The sequence below is a fragment of the Giardia intestinalis genome, chromosome 5 (genome assembly GCF_000002435.2).
Source record: "Giardia intestinalis strain WB C6 chromosome 5, whole genome shotgun sequence".
NCBI lineage: Eukaryota > Fornicata > Diplomonadida > Hexamitidae > Giardia > Giardia duodenalis.
This window is the reverse complement of record NC_051860.1, coordinates 2,113,685-2,132,861: the sequence shown is the minus strand read 5'-3', so window position 1 is coordinate 2,132,861 and position 19,177 is coordinate 2,113,685. Positions and strand designations below refer to the sequence as shown.

Below are 19,177 nucleotides of genomic sequence, written 5' to 3'. Positions count from 1 at the left end.
AGAAATATATCTATGCAAGCTGCTACAGTGTATTATGATGTAGCTACGCAAGAGCTCGCAGTCACTACCTACTGCACCCCGTCCTCTCTGAGTACGACTGAAGTAGTTCTAGATTTGTGCAATCTGAAACCGCCCATCTCCTCCCCAGGCAACTTGATATCACTTTGGAAAGAGACTGTTCTAGTTGTTTCGCAAAGAGATGACATGCTTTGGATTGTCGATATTAGCACACGAAAGGTTACTGCACAGTTTCAAGCCAACTTCACATGCTTTGCTACGGCACACTACGTTGTTTCCGGGCTTGTCGATATGCACTTTTTTGCTACTACTCCACTCGTCCGTTGCCACGGTTGCGCAGAGGGAGCAAGTCGAACACTGGTTACTGCATTTCTCACCAGGAAAGATATAGTATTGATCGAGTTCTCTGGCAGGACAAACAGCTTCAAACCGCTTCTTACTATGCCCATTGAAAAGGAAGTAGATGAGACGCTGGAGCCATTCTTATCTATTACGGCTCAACACGTAGCTACTCTTTGTAACTACTCACCAATGAACGAGTCTTTAGCAAGTACATCTGTAACTCAATCCCACTCCTACGGGGTTGTTTATTTGCATTATTTAGGCGAGGTAACAAACAGTCCGGCGCGAATTCCCGTTCCAGGCACAGTTCTATCAGTTATATTAGAAGAAGACAATGGTACAGACACACTAATTATTCAATTCAAAACAGACAATGAGCTCGAAACAGCTGAGTATGCTGCACAACCCCTGTCTAATCTGTGGGTTCCAGTTAAGTCTGAAAAAACAAAGTATTATCTAACGGAAAGGTTAGGTGCTAGGGTCTACCAATACAGCACAAAAGATACCAGCCCCGATGTCGTTCAATGCACACGGCCAAATCTTCCTTGCATCAGTCTCGTCGAACTGTCCAAAAACTGTGCACTCGCATATAGAAATGGAGTTTTTGTGGGTGCTGATGCACGTAGTCTCTGCGTATTTGTTGGAAGCGCCTTTGTGAAGCAAACGATAGCCAAAGTGACTGGAGTGACTGGAACAGATGAACTGGAATTCCTCCGGTGCGCGTTGACAGACACATTTCAAGCAGTAGTGTGTGCAAAAGTAGCATCTGGAGTTCACATCTTCGTAGTGCGAAAGTCTAGGGGAAAGCACCCTTATCGTGTAGTTGTTCCCGGAAAGCAGTTCAAGTCTTTGTCCACTTCCAAGAATGCTATCTGGGTACCTATTGAATGTAAGCTACTGGCTATAGAAAAGACGCATGCATACTGCCTGATTCTTTCAAAGGATACATGCACTATGTTAGCCACTCAGGATGACGGAGATATCGAGATCTGTCTTACTGTCGGTTCGTGTTCCACCTCTCTGCCGTTTGCTGTAAGGGATAGGGCAGCTTGTCTAAAAGATTGCTTAAGAATGCAACCAAAAGTAGCAACTATTCACCAGTATTTATGCGAGCTACACAGTCAACAGTCGTCAAATGATCAGCAAAGGATGCTCACCATAGGAGATGAAGGAGACCTAGAAGTCCAAAAATTGATTACACCGACTCCTGGTTCTGAGCTGATAACCCCAGTTAGAGCTGTGGCCTTTAATCAATTATCAAACATATCTGCACACAGCTCTTTGGCTGGACCCGCTTCCATTATTGCTAATGCCAAGATGTACTCATGCATTGCCCCGCAGATGCCTCCAGCTTCTGAACCTCTGAACAATGCAACTAAATCGACTTCCTACCAATCAACTTCCCTGTGCATAATGATTTTCATATTGATATCTATTAGTATTGTGGTGCTAGTGCAGGTTCGAAAGCTGATCAACTATGGTTTGAATAGTTGATTCGCGATCAAAGGCTCTTGTATGCGTCTTCGGCTTAAATGTGTCAATTGTCGTAAAGGTTATGGCCTGCTCATCTCTTTTGGCTTTCTGCTTTATGGCGTCGTTATACAGGGCATTAAAAGCGTCTCGCTCTGCTCTATGTCTCGACTTAGAGGATGAAATTAGGACAGGCTGAAAAGTGGGCCTCTCGTTCTCTTTTTCAATGGCCTCTTGAAGTTTCTTTTCTTCCATCTTTCGATTCAGTGTTTCTTGTTTCTGTTTTGCTTGCTCATAGAGACGGAGATGAGGATCTTTTTCCTTGTGCACATAATCTTTCGATTGACTAATAATCTGGGGGTGGAATGTGCACTCCTTCATAGGATCTTCCTGCTCCGGCAAGGATTTCGGTTTTGGCGTCGATCTTTGGCCCAATCTTTGAACTGACTCCTGTTGCCTTGTCGATATCTTTTGTAGTTGTGAAGACGAGTCCGCGCTAGTGTTACAAGTGAGAAGCTTCACTAGATTATCGTATTCATCCATCTCAAAGCCAAAAGTAACTTTACTCTATCCTTAACTTTTGAAGTTATAAAGCCTTGGTTGTGATCATGTGCCTAGAGCCAAGTATGGTGAAAGGGCGTTTTACTAGGGTATAACTAACCGAATCAAGTGGAGTAGTTATGCATGGAAGGGATCTACTCACAGAGTAGCTCAAATATACAGAAGGCAAAAGCTGTGTTCTCCCAGTGCATTGCACGTCTACTATGGTGAATGGTGGCCAGATGATTTATTTGTGCGTATACTATTCAGACGAATTCGGTCTTTTTCGGTGAGGAAGTCATGCTTTCCAATCCAGTTACTCTCTGCTTCACCGAGGCGGCCGCCCGCTGCTGCCCGAGCATCTCCGTGAGGATCGCCGCTCCTCGCGATGCCTCTAGGGTTCCTTCCTTCCTCTGGCTAGCTTGGGGCAACCATCGTCTGGCACCTGGGTGACCACACACTATCTCAGGGCCTGCTGTCGATCACGGCGATCTGGCTTCCACGTGGCCCTGGTGCTAGTTCTCCGTGACGAGAATCGCACGCCATGAGCCTCGGGTGTCCACCCCGTTCCTCGGGGTGCCTCTTCATCTCCCCATGACGTGAATCATCGACCCTGCTGTCGGAGGTGCGCTCCACGTACGCCTCCATCTTGGAGTCATAGTACGCATTCGTGGATGCCGACGGAGTACTCCCATGCGTTGTGTCGGGGGAGAAGTATGGCCCTCCTGCTCATGGATCGCAGTGCACTCTTGCAGGCGGTCCGTCACCCAGCACGAGACCGTGTCGACGCCCATCCTGTGCAGTGTGTCTGGCTCAGTGATGTGTGGGCTATGTCCATCTGCACAGCACACCTGGGGTGATGCTTCGGTCTGTCGAGGCGTCGGTCCAGGACCACCTCTCTGAGAGGCGTCGTCTGAGGCACCAAGAGCGATTAGGACCGGTTCACCGAAGTCGGCTTGCTCGGTAGCCGGCACCCGCCTACTCGGGGGTGTCAGGCACTGCCAACTGCTGTGGCAGACCCCTGGCAGGTGGCCCGGGCCACCACTCTTCGGTGCAGGCAGGATCAGCCCGCCTCTGTCAGCCAAGCACCCCAGGGGCCGACTTGCCTGTCGAGGGATTCACATGGGCCGCGTGTGGGTCCATCCCGGCCAGCACGGCGAGTGATTAGTGCCATCACTGACTTCAGGCTCTCTGCCGCCTTGGGGGCTCCTTGAGACCGGCCAGGAAGGAGGCCCCCTGCCCCTCCGTGCTCCTGCACCCGGTGGTGACCGTCGAGCCATGTTGCTTCGCCGGGCCTGTCGCTTCTGTGACTGCCCCGTCGCGTCGCTGTCGTCGGCACGGGCAGTGAGCGGGGCATCTCCTTCAGCTCCTGGTGAGCAGGTTCTGTCCCCCGCAGCACAGAAGCATGCGCAGGGCCCCGAGGGATCGAGCCCAGGGGTGCAGCGCGTCGCAGCCGGAGGAAGGCCCCGACGCAGCTCCTCGGGACGGGGCATACTCGCCTGGCAGAGGCCGTCTACTGTTGGAATGTTCGCTATGTCGAGCAAGACCGCTGTGTTCCATCAGTCTGCGCCTCTCTGCGCCATGCAAATGCCGCCCATGTGCAGTCGGTGGAACGCAGTCTGCTCGGTCTCAAGGAAGACCAGTGTCTGGGTCTCCAGGGGACTCGGAACTGCCTTGTGGAGCGCATCATGATAATCCACCGATTGCACTTGCCCTGCCTCGTCCTTGGGAAGAGGGAAGAACAAGAGTTTTTCTCCCGTCGAAGTCGCTTGACACTCACCTTCGAACTCTGGATCTGGATCTCGGTTGGTGAACGAGCGAGGGACTTGCCCAGGGAGGCGGTGGCTCGCATGAGAGACCACTCAGATAGCAGGCGACAGCCCCACCCCGGCTAAAAAACTTGAGGCAGCCGTTGCACCCGCCGCCCTCAGGACAGAGTTTCTGCATGCATGGCTAGCTGCCCTTGCCAGTTCGGTCTACTGGTCCGGTAGTCTGAGGACCCTCTGCCCCGCTCTCTGGCGTACGATGCATCGCAACTGCTCATACGGGTAAGCAGCGTGAAAGAGGAATTGCATGTGCAGACAGCGTGTTGTGCTCGTCTCAGAGGCCCAGGGCTTCTAAAGGCGAATTGCTGTGCTGAGCCACACGCCTCATTGCCTTGCGCCGGTGACTGCCTCCACCACCGTCTTCGTTGCACTTGGGCTGTGCCTGCCCAGCAGACTGAGCAGAGATTACAGAAGCTTCTCTAATAATGCACACACGCCGCATAAGGTCTGATGGTAGAATGGACACCGCCTGTTTGAGCTATCTGTTATCAGTGAAGAATAGCACCAGAGATGCTTCTGTGTAAGCATGGGGTCTTCGCACCTGTCCCCTATCAGCTATAGCGACAGCTATATATCCAGAAAGGTCCTGCAGAGCGCTCCACCGTCTTTCAAGGTGAGACATGAGCTCCACACCTATGGCTAAAACAGAACTCTGTACACCAACTGTTGTAAGCCTCATGTGATAACTGGTCTGTATCATAGTCAACTTACTAAGCATCTATACACTTGTTTGGATGCCCGTTGCTGGTTTTAGACGGACCTGCGAAGAGGCTTGCCTTTGTCCGCATTGACCTAGTGGTATCTAGTCTTGGTGACAGGCTTCAAGGAAGGAGGATGTTATTTGGGTACATAGAAGGCTACTCGTGTACAAAGATCCTCGAGAAGCAAATTTAGACAAAGAAGATGGAGAAAGCCAGGGAGCCCACTCTGTAATAGGATGACTAGGTATAGACCCATATTGCAATAAGGACACACGTGAGTCCCTCTGGCTTCTAGCCGTGGAAAATCGTGGAGTCTGCGGACGACTTGGAGGCTGATTTGATTTTGTGCATTTGTAGCGAGGCAGAGGCTTCTGGATACTCAACTGTTCCGAAGTCGAGGGAGCTCGTTTCCTCTCCATACGTAGCGCAAGACCCTATTGTAGAGGTATACGGTGCACACCAATATCAGTCAGCGTGTTTTCTACTCAGCAGTTCCTCAGTTGCGTCTTTCCGCAGTAGACGAGCCACCGGATGATGCTCCCACAATCCACACGATTAGCTTTATAGTGCTCTGTAGATGGCCATCCACCCTTACCAGAGGACGACTACACGCATTACGCAGTTTGAGGTACTTGCCAATCGAGGTGGCATAGTCAGCTCTTGCCCGCTCAAGCTAGACCTCAACCACCTTGCCAACTACATTCCAAGTCACGGTGTTTATAGATGTCCACCTCAAGTCTGCAAGGTGCATCCCACGACTGCACAGCGCGGATAGAAATCCTTGCCTGTTATAAGAGGCGCCAACCAGTTTACTGCATCTGGATATCCCTTGTGCGCCCAACAGAGACTTAATGGATCACATTGCTGTGCACACCAGCCTCTCTGCTCGCGAGCTGCTTTAGGGCTCTCTCATTGTCTCGCCTCCACATGGTTGTCAGACTACCAAGCACTTTGTAACGTCAGCTGATCACCCGAGATATCAAGCTTTCGTACAGCGGGTTGCTCAATGTGACACGAAATCTAGAGGGCACTGACGTTCCTAGCTTGCTGTCCATATAGCACTATCATCAATCTTCAGTCCAGTTGACCAGCACACAGTCCGTTCTCTGGCCAGCCAACCGGGCCTAGTCTTGCTGGTAGACTTTCGAGCATAAGAGTATCCCCTGACAGCGGTGGCCACGCTGTGTACATTGCCCGGATGATCACTCTTGGCAATGGCTCCAGGACCTGGGCACCCCAGACCAGAGGGACGACAACGGCCCAGTTCGTCTACGGCTCCACTATCCCTTAGTTAGCATGGAGTGTGGCAGCCCAGATAGCGCTGGCCGTCCGGTATCACCTTTTCTCCGGTGCGCGGGGGTAGCCCTCGTGTGAGAGGCGCTGTGATATGTTGGCTGGAGCCGGTCAGGCGAGCGGGACCACCGCTCTAGAAGTGCTGGCACATCATTGCGTGTCCGAAGGCATGCCCACCTCAGTGGGACCATCCCAGATGAGGACGGACGGGCACCGGTTCCTAGATGGGCCTGCGACCGGCGAGGGACAGTCTTTAAAGACGATCGGCCGGCAGAGCCCTTCAGTGGCATAGGAGTCGACAGGGGGCAGGCTTATCGACGGTCTGCGGTGCAACCAGGTTAAGTCGTATGACAGACGGACATCCATCCGTTCGCGGTGGGCATGTTGCGTGTCCCTAAGCAGAGGGGGCAGTCGTAGTGAGTCGCGATAGAACACGCAGCCATCCTCCACGGGGCATCGCTCCTGCCGGGCCTCAATGTAGGACCTCGACGAGCAGTGTCTGAGGCATCTGCTTGTGATGACCCGTGGCTCGGGCTGCTGGACATCGCACGGCCGGCTCCATCGGGTCGCTGGTCAGGCATCCAGGAGAACCTAGGAGTTCCTTGGCAGACCTTGTGACTGGCACAGCAGGAGAGCTGGTCGCCAGGAGACCATCACATCACAGTGAAGAGCTAGACAGGCCACCGTGTAGCAGTTATCATGTGATGCGCCTTGCAATGTAAAGGAGGAGATCTGCACTGATCGATCCATCTTCATGGCCGGCTAGTTACATGGGACCCGGGGATGGCAGGCCATGAGACTGGAATCAGCACGCTCCCACCTCTCAACGCAGACCCATGTGGAGGCCCTCCCTGCCAGTGTGTTATGCAGCACAGGCAGATGCCACGAAAGGACGGACTGACGAGCGAAGTTGCTATATCCCTGTGTAACAGAGCGTCGAGCCACAATGTTCTACGCAGTTTTGCTGATTGGCCTCATGCTCGAGATGGCATGGGCAGCGCAAGCCGGAGACGAATGTGAGGAGGTAACTGGCAGTGAACCCAATACTTGCAAGACCTGTAGCGCCGTCATCAACGGCAAGAAGTACTGCTCGCAGTGCAACGACACTGGGAATTCTAATTCCGGTGGCGCCCCGACAGACGGAGTGTGCTCAGCAGACAATAACGAGTGCAGCCAAAAACAAGATGGGAAGTGTACACAGTGCGCTAATAAATCCTTCATGTACAAGGGCGGATGCTACAAGGATAGCCAGGCACCTGGCAACACGATGTGTGAAACAGCAACTGATGGAGTGTGCACGCAGGCTAAGGCTGGGTACTTCCTACCACCCGATGCTGATAGAGATAATGCACACCAATCGGTCATACCATGTGGAGATGTTGAAGAAGTGTTGGTTGGAAACAGCCACAAGTACAAGGGCGTGCTGCACTGCAAAGTGTGTGATGCACCCAAAGCAGCAGCAAGTGATACTAATCCTGTGCCTGCCACGTGCACAACCTGTGAGGACGGGTTCTTTGGCCCCACTTGTGAAGCATGCCAAGACGAGAATTGTGCTACGTGTGCCGTAACAGGCAATAACAAGTGCAGTAAGTGTAAAGGAACTGGTACTAAGACATATCTGAAAGTGGACAGTGGCAGCACAGGCACGTGCGTCGAAGCATCTGGATGTACAGCGGCTACGTTTCCAAAGGTCGATGAACAACAGGGAAACAAGTGCGCTGCATGTAATAGTGTGCCAGATGGTGGAATCGCTAATTGTGCGACGTGCAGTCTGCTCACTCAAGGATCTAGAGCCGCCCCTTTGGTCACATGCTTGACGTGTGAACAAAATAAGTATCTCACTCCAGAAAAGAATGCGTGCTTAGATACCTGCCCTGCTGGAATGTATGCCGTTAGTGGCGATAGCGGCAATGTTTGTACCCCCTGCCACGAGTCATGCGCAAGCTGTAGTACTAATGCAAAAACGTCGTGTACGGCTTGCTACCCTGGGTATGTGCTAAGCAAGGGCGACGATGGAGCCACCGGCACATGCATCCCAGAGTGCACGGGAAGGTATGCAGAGAATTGCGCAGACGGGCAGTGCACGGCCGTCGTTGGGGGCTCCAAGTACTGCAGCAAGTGCAAGGCCGGATACGCCCCAGTGGACGGCGTCTGTGTGTCGACAACGACAAGGGCAGCACTTGGATGCACCCCGGGTGACGGAGTATGTACTGCGTGTACAGGTTCATACTTCCTGCAGTCTGGCGGGTGCTATCAGTCGACAGCATACCCAGGTAACACATTATGCAGTAGTGCTCAGAACGGACAGTGTCAGACATGTGCAGCCAATGGACAAAGCCCAGCCGGAGGAAAATGTCCGGAATGTTCTGAGGGCTGTGCAAAGTGTGGGGCTAGCAATTCGGATGTTTGTACTGAATGCTATTCTGGATATTATAGAACTGGTACTGGTAAGTGTTTCAAATGTGCAGCTGATAGCGATAATGGAATAGTTGGTGTGCCTAATTGCGTAAGCTGTGCTCCTCCATCTAATGGTCAAGGATCTGTCATCTGCTACATAACGCGACAAGAGACTGACGATGGCACCGGCGGAGACACTGGAGGAGACAGCATGAACAAGAGCGGCCTCTCCACGGGTGCCATCGCGGGGATCTCTGTGGCTGTGGTCGTCGTTGTGGGGGGCCTCGTAGGCTTTCTCTGCTGGTGGTTTATCTGCCGTGGAAAGGCGTAGATGTACTTAGGTAGTAAACGCGTCACTGTATATGGCTTATTACACTATGCTGCTGGGGCTATCTGAGTGTGGCCCAGAGATTGTGCGGGTGGACCCGCTCCTTCCTGGCCAGTTCAGAGACGAGGGTTGAGTATGGATAACATAATGAAAGAGTCCTCTTCAGTGACACATCCAGAATCTGGGCATTCCTCGCCGCTCCATGAGGATATGCTCTGTCTGGATGTCCATGCCGATCTGCCTTGGATTCAGGCCTTCTCGCAGGCTCTCTGCTCTACCGGTGGCGCCTCTCCATGGTCTGCCGCCTTGGTGGGTGAAGCTCCGATCGCTGTCTTTTTTAGATGCTCCCGTCTGTCAGGGGCTGCCCTCGGGCTCTCCGCTGGCTGGGCCCTCGGTGTCCGCCCGGCTGTGGTTCTGGGCAGTGCTCTACAGTCGCGGTCACGCAGGTCTCAGTGGGCCAGCTGGTGGGTGGGGCGGGGGTTGATGGGGCGGTGGGACTGGAGGGGACCGGGTGGGGGCTGAGATGGGGGGTGTCTGTATATGCCCCTGGCCACTCGATAGACTGGGGTGATCATAGCTGTGGTGACTGGGGGCTGTCCCCTTGTGACTCATCCCTCTGTGTGCTCGTGATCTGTGAGTGCCTCCACCCAGACAACCCTCAGGAGCCGGAGAGTGGTGCCAGCAAGGACTGCCTTTGCTCTTCTGTGCCTCCCAGTGCAGACTCACCAGAGGCCACCCGAAGGAGCCGTGCACACCGGGGCAGAGAGGATGACCAAGGGGAGTCAAGTATCCCTGCCATGAGGGTGCACAGCAGCCAGCCTGAGCTGTAGAGTCTGCTCGAACAGTGGTAGTGGCAGACGACTCCCTCTGACAGCGACCCTGGTGACTGCACTGGTCTGCTCTCGAGGCTGAGTGACAGTGTGCACAGATGGACATGAGTGTAGGAGGACCATCCACACACGGACAGACTGTGTGGACCCAGAGAGGACCGGAGTCTGCTCGGGACACGCTGACTGTGCCCCGTACGAGATCCCCAGACAGCCACCCGAGCACCCGAGAGGCAGCAACAGACACGGGCACTAGAGATCCCCAGCCAGACACCTTGCCATGCTCATCCACAGGGGCATCAGAAGGCCAGGTGGGGTCACCCTCACAATCAGGGCCTGATAGGAAGCCAGAGGACTCACGCAGCACAGTAGAGCAGGCCCAAGGGAGGCACACTCCAGGCAGGTGAGCAGTGGCAGAGCCCTGACAGCTGCCAGCCCCCATGACACCCAGGCAGGCACCAGACTCACCGAAGACTCCGCTGGCCTCCATCGATGACCAGAGGGGGCAGCAGCCAGAGGAGTGAGGAGATCTTCGGACACCACAAGAGGCCCGGCTGTCCAGCAGGCGATGAGGCAGACAGGTGGCCTCTGAGCACCACACAGGCACAGGACTGACCATCATGAGTGATGCCCGATCACAGAGACGACCACGAGCACCCTCCACCGCACTCTGGGGCTGTCGATCATCCCACTGCCTCTCATAGCAGACCTCCTTGGAGGCAGTGCAGTGGATGGCCCAGCTCATGCAGGAAGGTGCACGCCTCCCTGGCATAGGACACCCCGGCTCTCCCCGAGGGGTCATCAGAGCCACGAGAGGTGTCAAGGTCCTGGTGGATCACATCAGGAACTTCCGAGCGGGCACAGCAGGTGAGGTGTGGGTGACCCTCAGCGTGCTCCTCTCTGCATGATAGAGCATCCTGAGACCAGGGATGGCTTACCCCTGCCTACGGATGATACACAGCGCTCCACAACAAGGACCCACCAGGAGCAGCACAGCTGACCACGGGGACAGTGCAGTCACCGGTGCCCCACCGTGCCAGTCTTCTGGGCCATCACACTAGAGGCATGAGAGAACCCCATCCCATCCACAGGCTCATCCATGCCCCTGCTGGCCCGAGGCGAACTACCGTCGAGGCACTGGACAGGGCATGCCAGGGGCTCAGCAGACCCGCACAGAGCATCAAGGAGTAGCAGGAGAGACTGCGATGGCCTGCCTCGACACTCATGCACCAGCCAGACAGAGCAGCAGTACTGCCTGAGACATGCAGGGGCCAAGGGAGGCACTCAGTCAGGGGGACACGACACGATCGTCGGTGCCTCTGTCTCGGGGAGTGCAACGAAGGCTGGAGATCAGACACAATTACGTTAGCAAACAGAGTGGGGATCACCCCACCCACCACCCCGATGGCCCACCGGACCCAGGGGCACATACGAACACCCCCCACCCGGTCCCCTCCAGTCCCACCGCCCCATCAACCCCCGCCCCACCCACCAGCTGGCCCACTGAGACCTGCGTGACCGCGACTGTAGAGCACTGCCCAGAACCACAGCCGGGCGGACACCGAGGGCCCAGCCAGCGGAGAGCCCGAGGGCAGCCCCTGACAGACGGGAGCATCTAAAAAAGACAGCGATCGGAGCTTCACCCACCAAGGCGGCAGACCATGGAGAGGCGCCACCGGTAGAGCAGAGAGCCTGCGAGAAGGCCTGAATCCAAGGCAGATCGGCATGGACATCCAGACAGAGCATATCCTCATGGAGCGGCGAGGAATGCCCAGATTCTGGATGTGTCACTGAAGAGGACTCTTTCATTATGTTATCCATACTCAACCCTCGTCTCTGAACTGGCCAGGAAGGAGCGGGTCCACCCGCACAATCTCTGGGCCACACTCAGATAGCCCCAGCAGCATAGTGTAATAAGCCATATACAGTGACGCGTTTACTACCTAAGTACATCTACGCCTTTCCACGGCAGATAAACCACCAGCAGAGAAAGCCTACGAGGCCCCCCACAACGACGACCACAGCCACAGAGATCCCCGCGATGGCACCCGTGGAGAGGCCGCTCTTGTTCATGCTGTCTCCTCCAGTGTCTCCGCCGGTGCCATCGTCAGTCTCTTGTCGCGTTATGTAGCAGATGACAGATCCTTGACCATTAGATGGAGGAGCACAGCTTACGCAATTAGGCACACCAACTATTCCATTATCGCTATCAGCTGCACATTTGAAACACTTACCAGTACCAGTTCTATAATATCCAGAATAGCATTCAGTACAAACATCCGAATTGCTAGCCCCACACTTTGCACAGCCCTCAGAACATTCCGGACATTTTCCTCCGGCTGGGCTTTGTCCATTGGCTGCACATGTCTGACACTGTCCGTTCTGAGCACTACTGCATAATGTGTTACCTGGGTATGCTGTCGACTGATAGCACCCGCCAGACTGCAGGAAGTATGAACCTGTACACGCAGTACATACTCCGTCACCCGGGGTGCATCCAAGTGCTGCCCTTGTCGTTGTCGACACACAGACGCCGTCCACTGGGGCGTATCCGGCCTTGCACTTGCTGCAGTACTTGGAGCCCCCAACGACGGCCGTGCACTGCCCGTCTGCGCAATTCTCTGCATACCTTCCCGTGCACTCTGGGATGCATGTGCCGGTGGCTCCATCGTCGCCCTTGCTTAGCACATACCCAGGGTAGCAAGCCGTACACGACGTTTTTGCATTAGTACTACAGCTTGCGCATGACTCGTGGCAGGGGGTACAAACATTGCCGCTATCGCCACTAACGGCATACATTCCAGCAGGGCAGGTATCTAAGCACGCATTCTTTTCTGGAGTGAGATACTTATTTTGTTCACACGTCAAGCATGTGACCAAAGGGGCGGCTCTAGATCCTTGAGTGAGCAGACTGCACGTCGCACAATTAGCGATTCCACCATCTGGCACACTATTACATGCAGCGCACTTGTTTCCCTGTTGTTCATCGACCTTTGGAAACGTAGCCGCTGTACATCCAGATGCTTCGACGCACGTGCCTGTGCTGCCACTGTCCACTTTCAGATATGTCTTAGTACCAGTTCCTTTACACTTACTGCACTTGTTATTGCCTGTTACGGCACACGTAGCACAATTCTCGTCTTGGCATGCTTCACAAGTGGGGCCAAAGAACCCGTCCTCACAGGTTGTGCACGTGGCAGGCACAGGATTAGTATCACTTGCTGCTGCTTTGGGTGCATCACACACTTTGCAGTGCAGCACGCCCTTGTACTTGTGGCTGTTTCCAACCAACACTTCTTCAACATCTCCACATGGTATGACCGATTGGTGTGCATTATCTCTATCAGCATCGGGTGGTAGGAAGTACCCAGCCTTAGCCTGCGTGCACACTCCATCAGTTGCTGTTTCACACATCGTGTTGCCAGGTGCCTGGCTATCCTTGTAGCATCCGCCCTTGTACATGAAGGATTTATTAGCGCACTGTGTACACTTCCCATCTTGTTTTTGGCTGCACTCGTTATTGTCTGCTGAGCACACTCCGTCTGTCGGGGCGCCACCGGAATTAGAATTCCCAGTGTCGTTGCACTGCGAGCAGTACTTCTTGCCGTTGATGACGGCGCTACAGGTCTTGCAAGTATTGGGTTCACTGCCAGTTACCTCCTCACATTCGTCTCCGGCTTGCGCTGCCCATGCCATCTCGAGCATGAGGCCAATCAGCAAAACTGCGTAGAACATTGTGGCTCGACGCTCTGTTACACAGGGATATAGCAACTTCGCTCGTCAGTCCGTCCTTTCGTGGCATCTGCCTGTGCTGCATAACACACTGGCAGGGAGGGCCTCCACATGGGTCTGCGTTGAGAGGTGGGAGCGTGCTGATTCCAGTCTCATGGCCTGCCATCCCCGGGTCCCATGTAACTAGCCGGCCATGAAGATGGATCGATCAGTGCAGATCTCCTCCTTTACATTGCAAGGCGCATCACATGATAACTGCTACACGGTGGCCTGTCTAGCTCTTCACTGTGATGTGATGGTCTCCTGGCGACCAGCTCTCCTGCTGTGCCAGTCACAAGGTCTGCCAAGGAACTCCTAGGTTCTCCTGGATGCCTGACCAGCGACCCGATGGAGCCGGCCGTGCGATGTCCAGCAGCCCGAGCCACGGGTCATCACAAGCAGATGCCTCAGACACTGCTCGTCGAGGTCCTACATTGAGGCCCGGCAGGAGCGATGCCCCGTGGAGGATGGCTGCGTGTTCTATCGCGACTCACTACGACTGCCCCCTCTGCTTAGGGACACGCAACATGCCCACCGCGAACGGATGGATGTCCGTCTGTCATACGACTTAACCTGGTTGCACCGCAGACCGTCGATAAGCCTGCCCCCTGTCGACTCCTATGCCACTGAAGGGCTCTGCCGGCCGATCGTCTTTAAAGACTGTCCCTCGCCGGTCGCAGGCCCATCTAGGAACCGGTGCCCGTCCGTCCTCATCTGGGATGGTCCCACTGAGGTGGGCATGCCTTCGGACACGCAATGATGTGCCAGCACTTCTAGAGCGGTGGTCCCGCTCGCCTGACCGGCTCCAGCCAACATATCACAGCGCCTCTCACACGAGGGCTACCCCCGCGCACCGGAGAAAAGGTGATACCGGACGGCCAGCGCTATCTGGGCTGCCACACTCCATGCTAACTAAGGGATAGTGGAGCCGTAGACGAACTGGGCCGTTGTCGTCCCTCTGGTCTGGGGTGCCCAGGTCCTGGAGCCATTGCCAAGAGTGATCATCCGGGCAATGTACACAGCGTGGCCACCGCTGTCAGGGGATACTCTTATGCTCGAAAGTCTACCAGCAAGACTAGGCCCGGTTGGCTGGCCAGAGAACGGACTGTGTGCTGGTCAACTGGACTGAAGATTGATGATAGTGCTATATGGACAGCAAGCTAGGAACGTCAGTGCCCTCTAGATTTCGTGTCACATTGAGCAACCCGCTGTACGAAAGCTTGATATCTCGGGTGATCAGCTGACGTTACAAAGTGCTTGGTAGTCTGACAACCATGTGGAGGCGAGACAATGAGAGAGCCCTAAAGCAGCTCGCGAGCAGAGAGGCTGGTGTGCACAGCAATGTGATCCATTAAGTCTCTGTTGGGCGCACAAGGGATATCCAGATGCAGTAAACTGGTTGGCGCCTCTTATAACAGGCAAGGATTTCTATCCGCGCTGTGCAGTCGTGGGATGCACCTTGCAGACTTGAGGTGGACATCTATAAACACCGTGACTTGGAATGTAGTTGGCAAGGTGGTTGAGGTCTAGCTTGAGCGGGCAAGAGCTGACTATGCCACCTCGATTGGCAAGTACCTCAAACTGCGTAATGCGTGTAGTCGTCCTCTGGTAAGGGTGGATGGCCATCTACAGAGCACTATAAAGCTAATCGTGTGGATTGTGGGAGCATCATCCGGTGGCTCGTCTACTGCGGAAAGACGCAACTGAGGAACTGCTGAGTAGCAAACACGCTGACTGATATTGGTGTGCACCGTATACCTCTACAATAGGGTCTTGCGCTACGTATGGAGAGGAAACGAGCTCCCTCGACTTCGGAACAGTTGAGTATCCAGAAGCCTCTGCCTCGCTACAAATGCACAAAATCAAATCAGCCTCCAAGTCGTCCGCAGACTCCACGATTTTCCACGGCTAGAAGCCAGAGGGACTCACGTGTGTCCTTATTGCAATATGGGTCTATACCTAGTCATCCTATTACAGAGTGGGCTCCCTGGCTTTCTCCATCTTCTTTGTCTAAATTTGCTTCTCGAGGATCTTTGTACACGAGTAGCCTTCTATGTACCCAAATAACATCCTCCTTCCTTGAAGCCTGTCACCAAGACTAGATACCACTAGGTCAATGCGGACAAAGGCAAGCCTCTTCGCAGGTCCGTCTAAAACCAGCAACGGGCATCCAAACAAGTGTATAGATGCTTAGTAAGTTGACTATGATACAGACCAGTTATCACATGAGGCTTACAACAGTTGGTGTACAGAGTTCTGTTTTAGCCATAGGTGTGGAGCTCATGTCTCACCTTGAAAGACGGTGGAGCGCTCTGCAGGACCTTTCTGGATATATAGCTGTCGCTATAGCTGATAGGGGACAGGTGCGAAGACCCCATGCTTACACAGAAGCATCTCTGGTGCTATTCTTCACTGATAACAGATAGCTCAAACAGGCGGTGTCCATTCTACCATCAGACCTTATGCGGCGTGTGTGCATTATTAGAGAAGCTTCTGTAATCTCTGCTCAGTCTGCTGGGCAGGCACAGCCCAAGTGCAACGAAGACGGTGGTGGAGGCAGTCACCGGCGCAAGGCAATGAGGCGTGTGGCTCAGCACAGCAATTCGCCTTTAGAAGCCCTGGGCCTCTGAGACGAGCACAACACGCTGTCTGCACATGCAATTCCTCTTTCACGCTGCTTACCCGTATGAGCAGTTGCGATGCATCGTACGCCAGAGAGCGGGGCAGAGGGTCCTCAGACTACCGGACCAGTAGACCGAACTGGCAAGGGCAGCTAGCCATGCATGCAGAAACTCTGTCCTGAGGGCGGCGGGTGCAACGGCTGCCTCAAGTTTTTTAGCCGGGGTGGGGCTGTCGCCTGCTATCTGAGTGGTCTCTCATGCGAGCCACCGCCTCCCTGGGCAAGTCCCTCGCTCGTTCACCAACCGAGATCCAGATCCAGAGTTCGAAGGTGAGTGTCAAGCGACTTCGACGGGAGAAAAACTCTTGTTCTTCCCTCTTCCCAAGGACGAGGCAGGGCAAGTGCAATCGGTGGATTATCATGATGCGCTCCACAAGGCAGTTCCGAGTCCCCTGGAGACCCAGACACTGGTCTTCCTTGAGACCGAGCAGACTGCGTTCCACCGACTGCACATGGGCGGCATTTGCATGGCGCAGAGAGGCGCAGACTGATGGAACACAGCGGTCTTGCTCGACATAGCGAACATTCCAACAGTAGACGGCCTCTGCCAGGCGAGTATGCCCCGTCCCGAGGAGCTGCGTCGGGGCCTTCCTCCGGCTGCGACGCGCTGCACCCCTGGGCTCGATCCCTCGGGGCCCTGCGCATGCTTCTGTGCTGCGGGGGACAGAACCTGCTCACCAGGAGCTGAAGGAGATGCCCCGCTCACTGCCCGTGCCGACGACAGCGACGCGACGGGGCAGTCACAGAAGCGACAGGCCCGGCGAAGCAACATGGCTCGACGGTCACCACCGGGTGCAGGAGCACGGAGGGGCAGGGGGCCTCCTTCCTGGCCGGTCTCAAGGAGCCCCCAAGGCGGCAGAGAGCCTGAAGTCAGTGATGGCACTAATCACTCGCCGTGCTGGCCGGGATGGACCCACACGCGGCCCATGTGAATCCCTCGACAGGCAAGTCGGCCCCTGGGGTGCTTGGCTGACAGAGGCGGGCTGATCCTGCCTGCACCGAAGAGTGGTGGCCCGGGCCACCTGCCAGGGGTCTGCCACAGCAGTTGGCAGTGCCTGACACCCCCGAGTAGGCGGGTGCCGGCTACCGAGCAAGCCGACTTCGGTGAACCGGTCCTAATCGCTCTTGGTGCCTCAGACGACGCCTCTCAGAGAGGTGGTCCTGGACCGACGCCTCGACAGACCGAAGCATCACCCCAGGTGTGCTGTGCAGATGGACCAGCCCACACGTCACTGAGCCAGATGCACTGCACAGGATGGGCGTCGACACGGTCTCGTGCTGGGTGACGGACCGCCTGCAAGAGTGCACTGCGATCCATGAGCAGGAGGGCCATACTTCTCCCCCGACACAACGCATGGGAGTACTCCGTCGGCATCCACGAATGCGTACTATGACTCCAAGATGGAGGCGTACGTGGAGCGCACCTCCGACAGCAGGGTCGATGATTCACGTCATGGGGAGATGAAGAGGCACCCCGAGGAACGGGGTGGACACCCGAGGCTCATGGCGTGCGATTCTCGTCACGGAGAACTAGCACCAGGGCCACGTGGAAGCCAGATCGCCGTGATCGACAGCAGGCCCTGAGATAGTGTGTGGTCACCCAGGTGCCAGACGATGGTTGCCCCAAGCTAGCCAGAGGAAGGAAGGAACCCTAGAGGCATCGCGAGGAGCGGCGATCCTCACGGAGATGCTCGGGCAGCAGCGGGCGGCCGCCTCGGTGAAGCAGAGAGTAAATTAAGAGGTTCTCTTCCTCACCAGAGCCGAATGGTGGGCTAAGATTCAATGAAAGGCCACTTTGAGGGACGACTCAGCCGGGTAGTTTACTTGAACAGTCTAATGATGATCCGATCTATGCTTAGTACCTCCACCCGATAAAATGTTGTTTGTGTACAATAACATTATTCTGCAATCTCACACATTGACATATCCTTTTTAAATGAAACAGGGGAAAGAATAAATACCATTAACATTCGCCATATTGTTCACCGTATATACCTAGACATTTATGTTAATGAGTCATCTTCAATGGACATAATCACGTTGTCGGCCTTTGCAGAAACCTGGAAGACACTCGTCGCCGCAGCAAGGATCTCATCTGCACGTGCACTGATTTCATCACACGCCATCAGGAAGATATCATAGGCTGATATACTGCCATTAGATTCTATACTAAAGTAGAATGCGTTTGGCTGCTGAGTAACCAACGCTGGATGCCAGATTGTATTGGCATTATCGCCCTGTTCGCCCAGGGAAATCGGAATATTGAAGCAATCATTACAAAAGATGCAGCTATTGGAATCCTTGACAACCACTCGACGGTTTTCAATAGTAAAGACATTCCTGGGGCACGTCTCACTAATGTATGTTCTTGCAACGTCGTTGTGTTGCTGTGGGAGCCTTTCAAATTCATCGCACAGAATGATCCTGGCCAGAGGTCGGAGGACCACACAGGCTGCAGGGCACCATTTGGCATGAATCTTCCCCCTATCCTTGCGTGCATAGAGAAGGGCATTGATGGATTCGCCAGGTGCTAGCTTCAGAATGGGGATGCTCGGCGTCTCTGCTGCTCCAAAAGACGACTCTAGATAGTTGCTGAGAGTACTGATACCCCCGTGATCGAACTTTATATCCTTATCCGTGACTACCCGTATTTTAGTACTGTCATTAGAAATGTTCAGAGTTCCTTTGAATGTGCACTCGCGGCATTCGATCTCTGTTGAGTGCTCCTCGTCGCAAGTGTACCAATAGGAAATTGCACTGAGAGAACCTGCCGTTCTCAACGGAATGAGCCCCAAGCGGTGCGCTATGAATTCTTCCGTGAGGGTTGTACTGTTGTCTAAAAACTTAACAATATCGATAGCAAGGGTGGGCACATCGGCATATATGGCTCTACGAAGCCCGTTGACGTATGAGATGTCGACACCACTGATCTCTAGTTCTAGTTTGAGGTCCGTCTTCGAAAGGATCTTAATTGAGGGGTTCAT

At 54.4% G+C, this 19,177-nt stretch overlaps 5 protein-coding genes across 5 annotated transcripts; 2 read left to right on the top strand and 3 right to left on the bottom strand.

Moving 5' to 3' along the window:
• Nucleotides 1-12: 12 nt before the first annotated feature.
• GL50803_0016428 (uncharacterized protein) lies at nt 13-1,854 on the top strand (the record flags this gene model as incomplete). The annotated part of the gene is made up of 1 exon (XM_038045865.1): nt 13-1,854. One exon carries the CDS (start codon nt 13-15, stop codon nt 1,852-1,854), a length of 1,842 nt encoding a protein of 613 aa, XP_037902252.1.
• Nucleotides 1,810-2,373, bottom strand: GL50803_006619 (uncharacterized protein; the record flags this gene model as incomplete). Its single annotated transcript, XM_001708937.1, has 1 exon — nt 1,810-2,373. The coding sequence occupies one exon, from the start codon at nt 2,371-2,373 to the stop codon at nt 1,810-1,812; it is 564 nt and encodes a 187-aa protein (XP_001708989.1).
• Nucleotides 2,374-7,136: 4,763 nt separating this feature from the next.
• Nucleotides 7,137-8,918, top strand: GL50803_00137707 (VSP; the record flags this gene model as incomplete). The annotated part of the gene is made up of 1 exon (XM_001707928.1): nt 7,137-8,918. The coding sequence occupies one exon, from the start codon at nt 7,137-7,139 to the stop codon at nt 8,916-8,918; it is 1,782 nt and encodes a 593-aa protein (XP_001707980.1).
• Nucleotides 8,919-11,695: 2,777 nt separating this feature from the next.
• GL50803_00137708 (VSP) lies at nt 11,696-13,477 on the bottom strand (the record flags this gene model as incomplete). Its single annotated transcript, XM_001707927.1, has 1 exon — nt 11,696-13,477. The coding sequence occupies one exon, from the start codon at nt 13,475-13,477 to the stop codon at nt 11,696-11,698; it is 1,782 nt and encodes a 593-aa protein (XP_001707979.1).
• Nucleotides 13,478-18,196: 4,719 nt separating this feature from the next.
• On the bottom strand, nt 18,197-19,177 carry GL50803_007474 (DNA-directed RNA polymerase RPB3; the record flags this gene model as incomplete). The annotated part of the gene is made up of 1 exon (XM_001707932.1): nt 18,197-19,177. The coding sequence occupies one exon, from the start codon at nt 19,175-19,177 to the stop codon at nt 18,197-18,199; it is 981 nt and encodes a 326-aa protein (XP_001707984.1).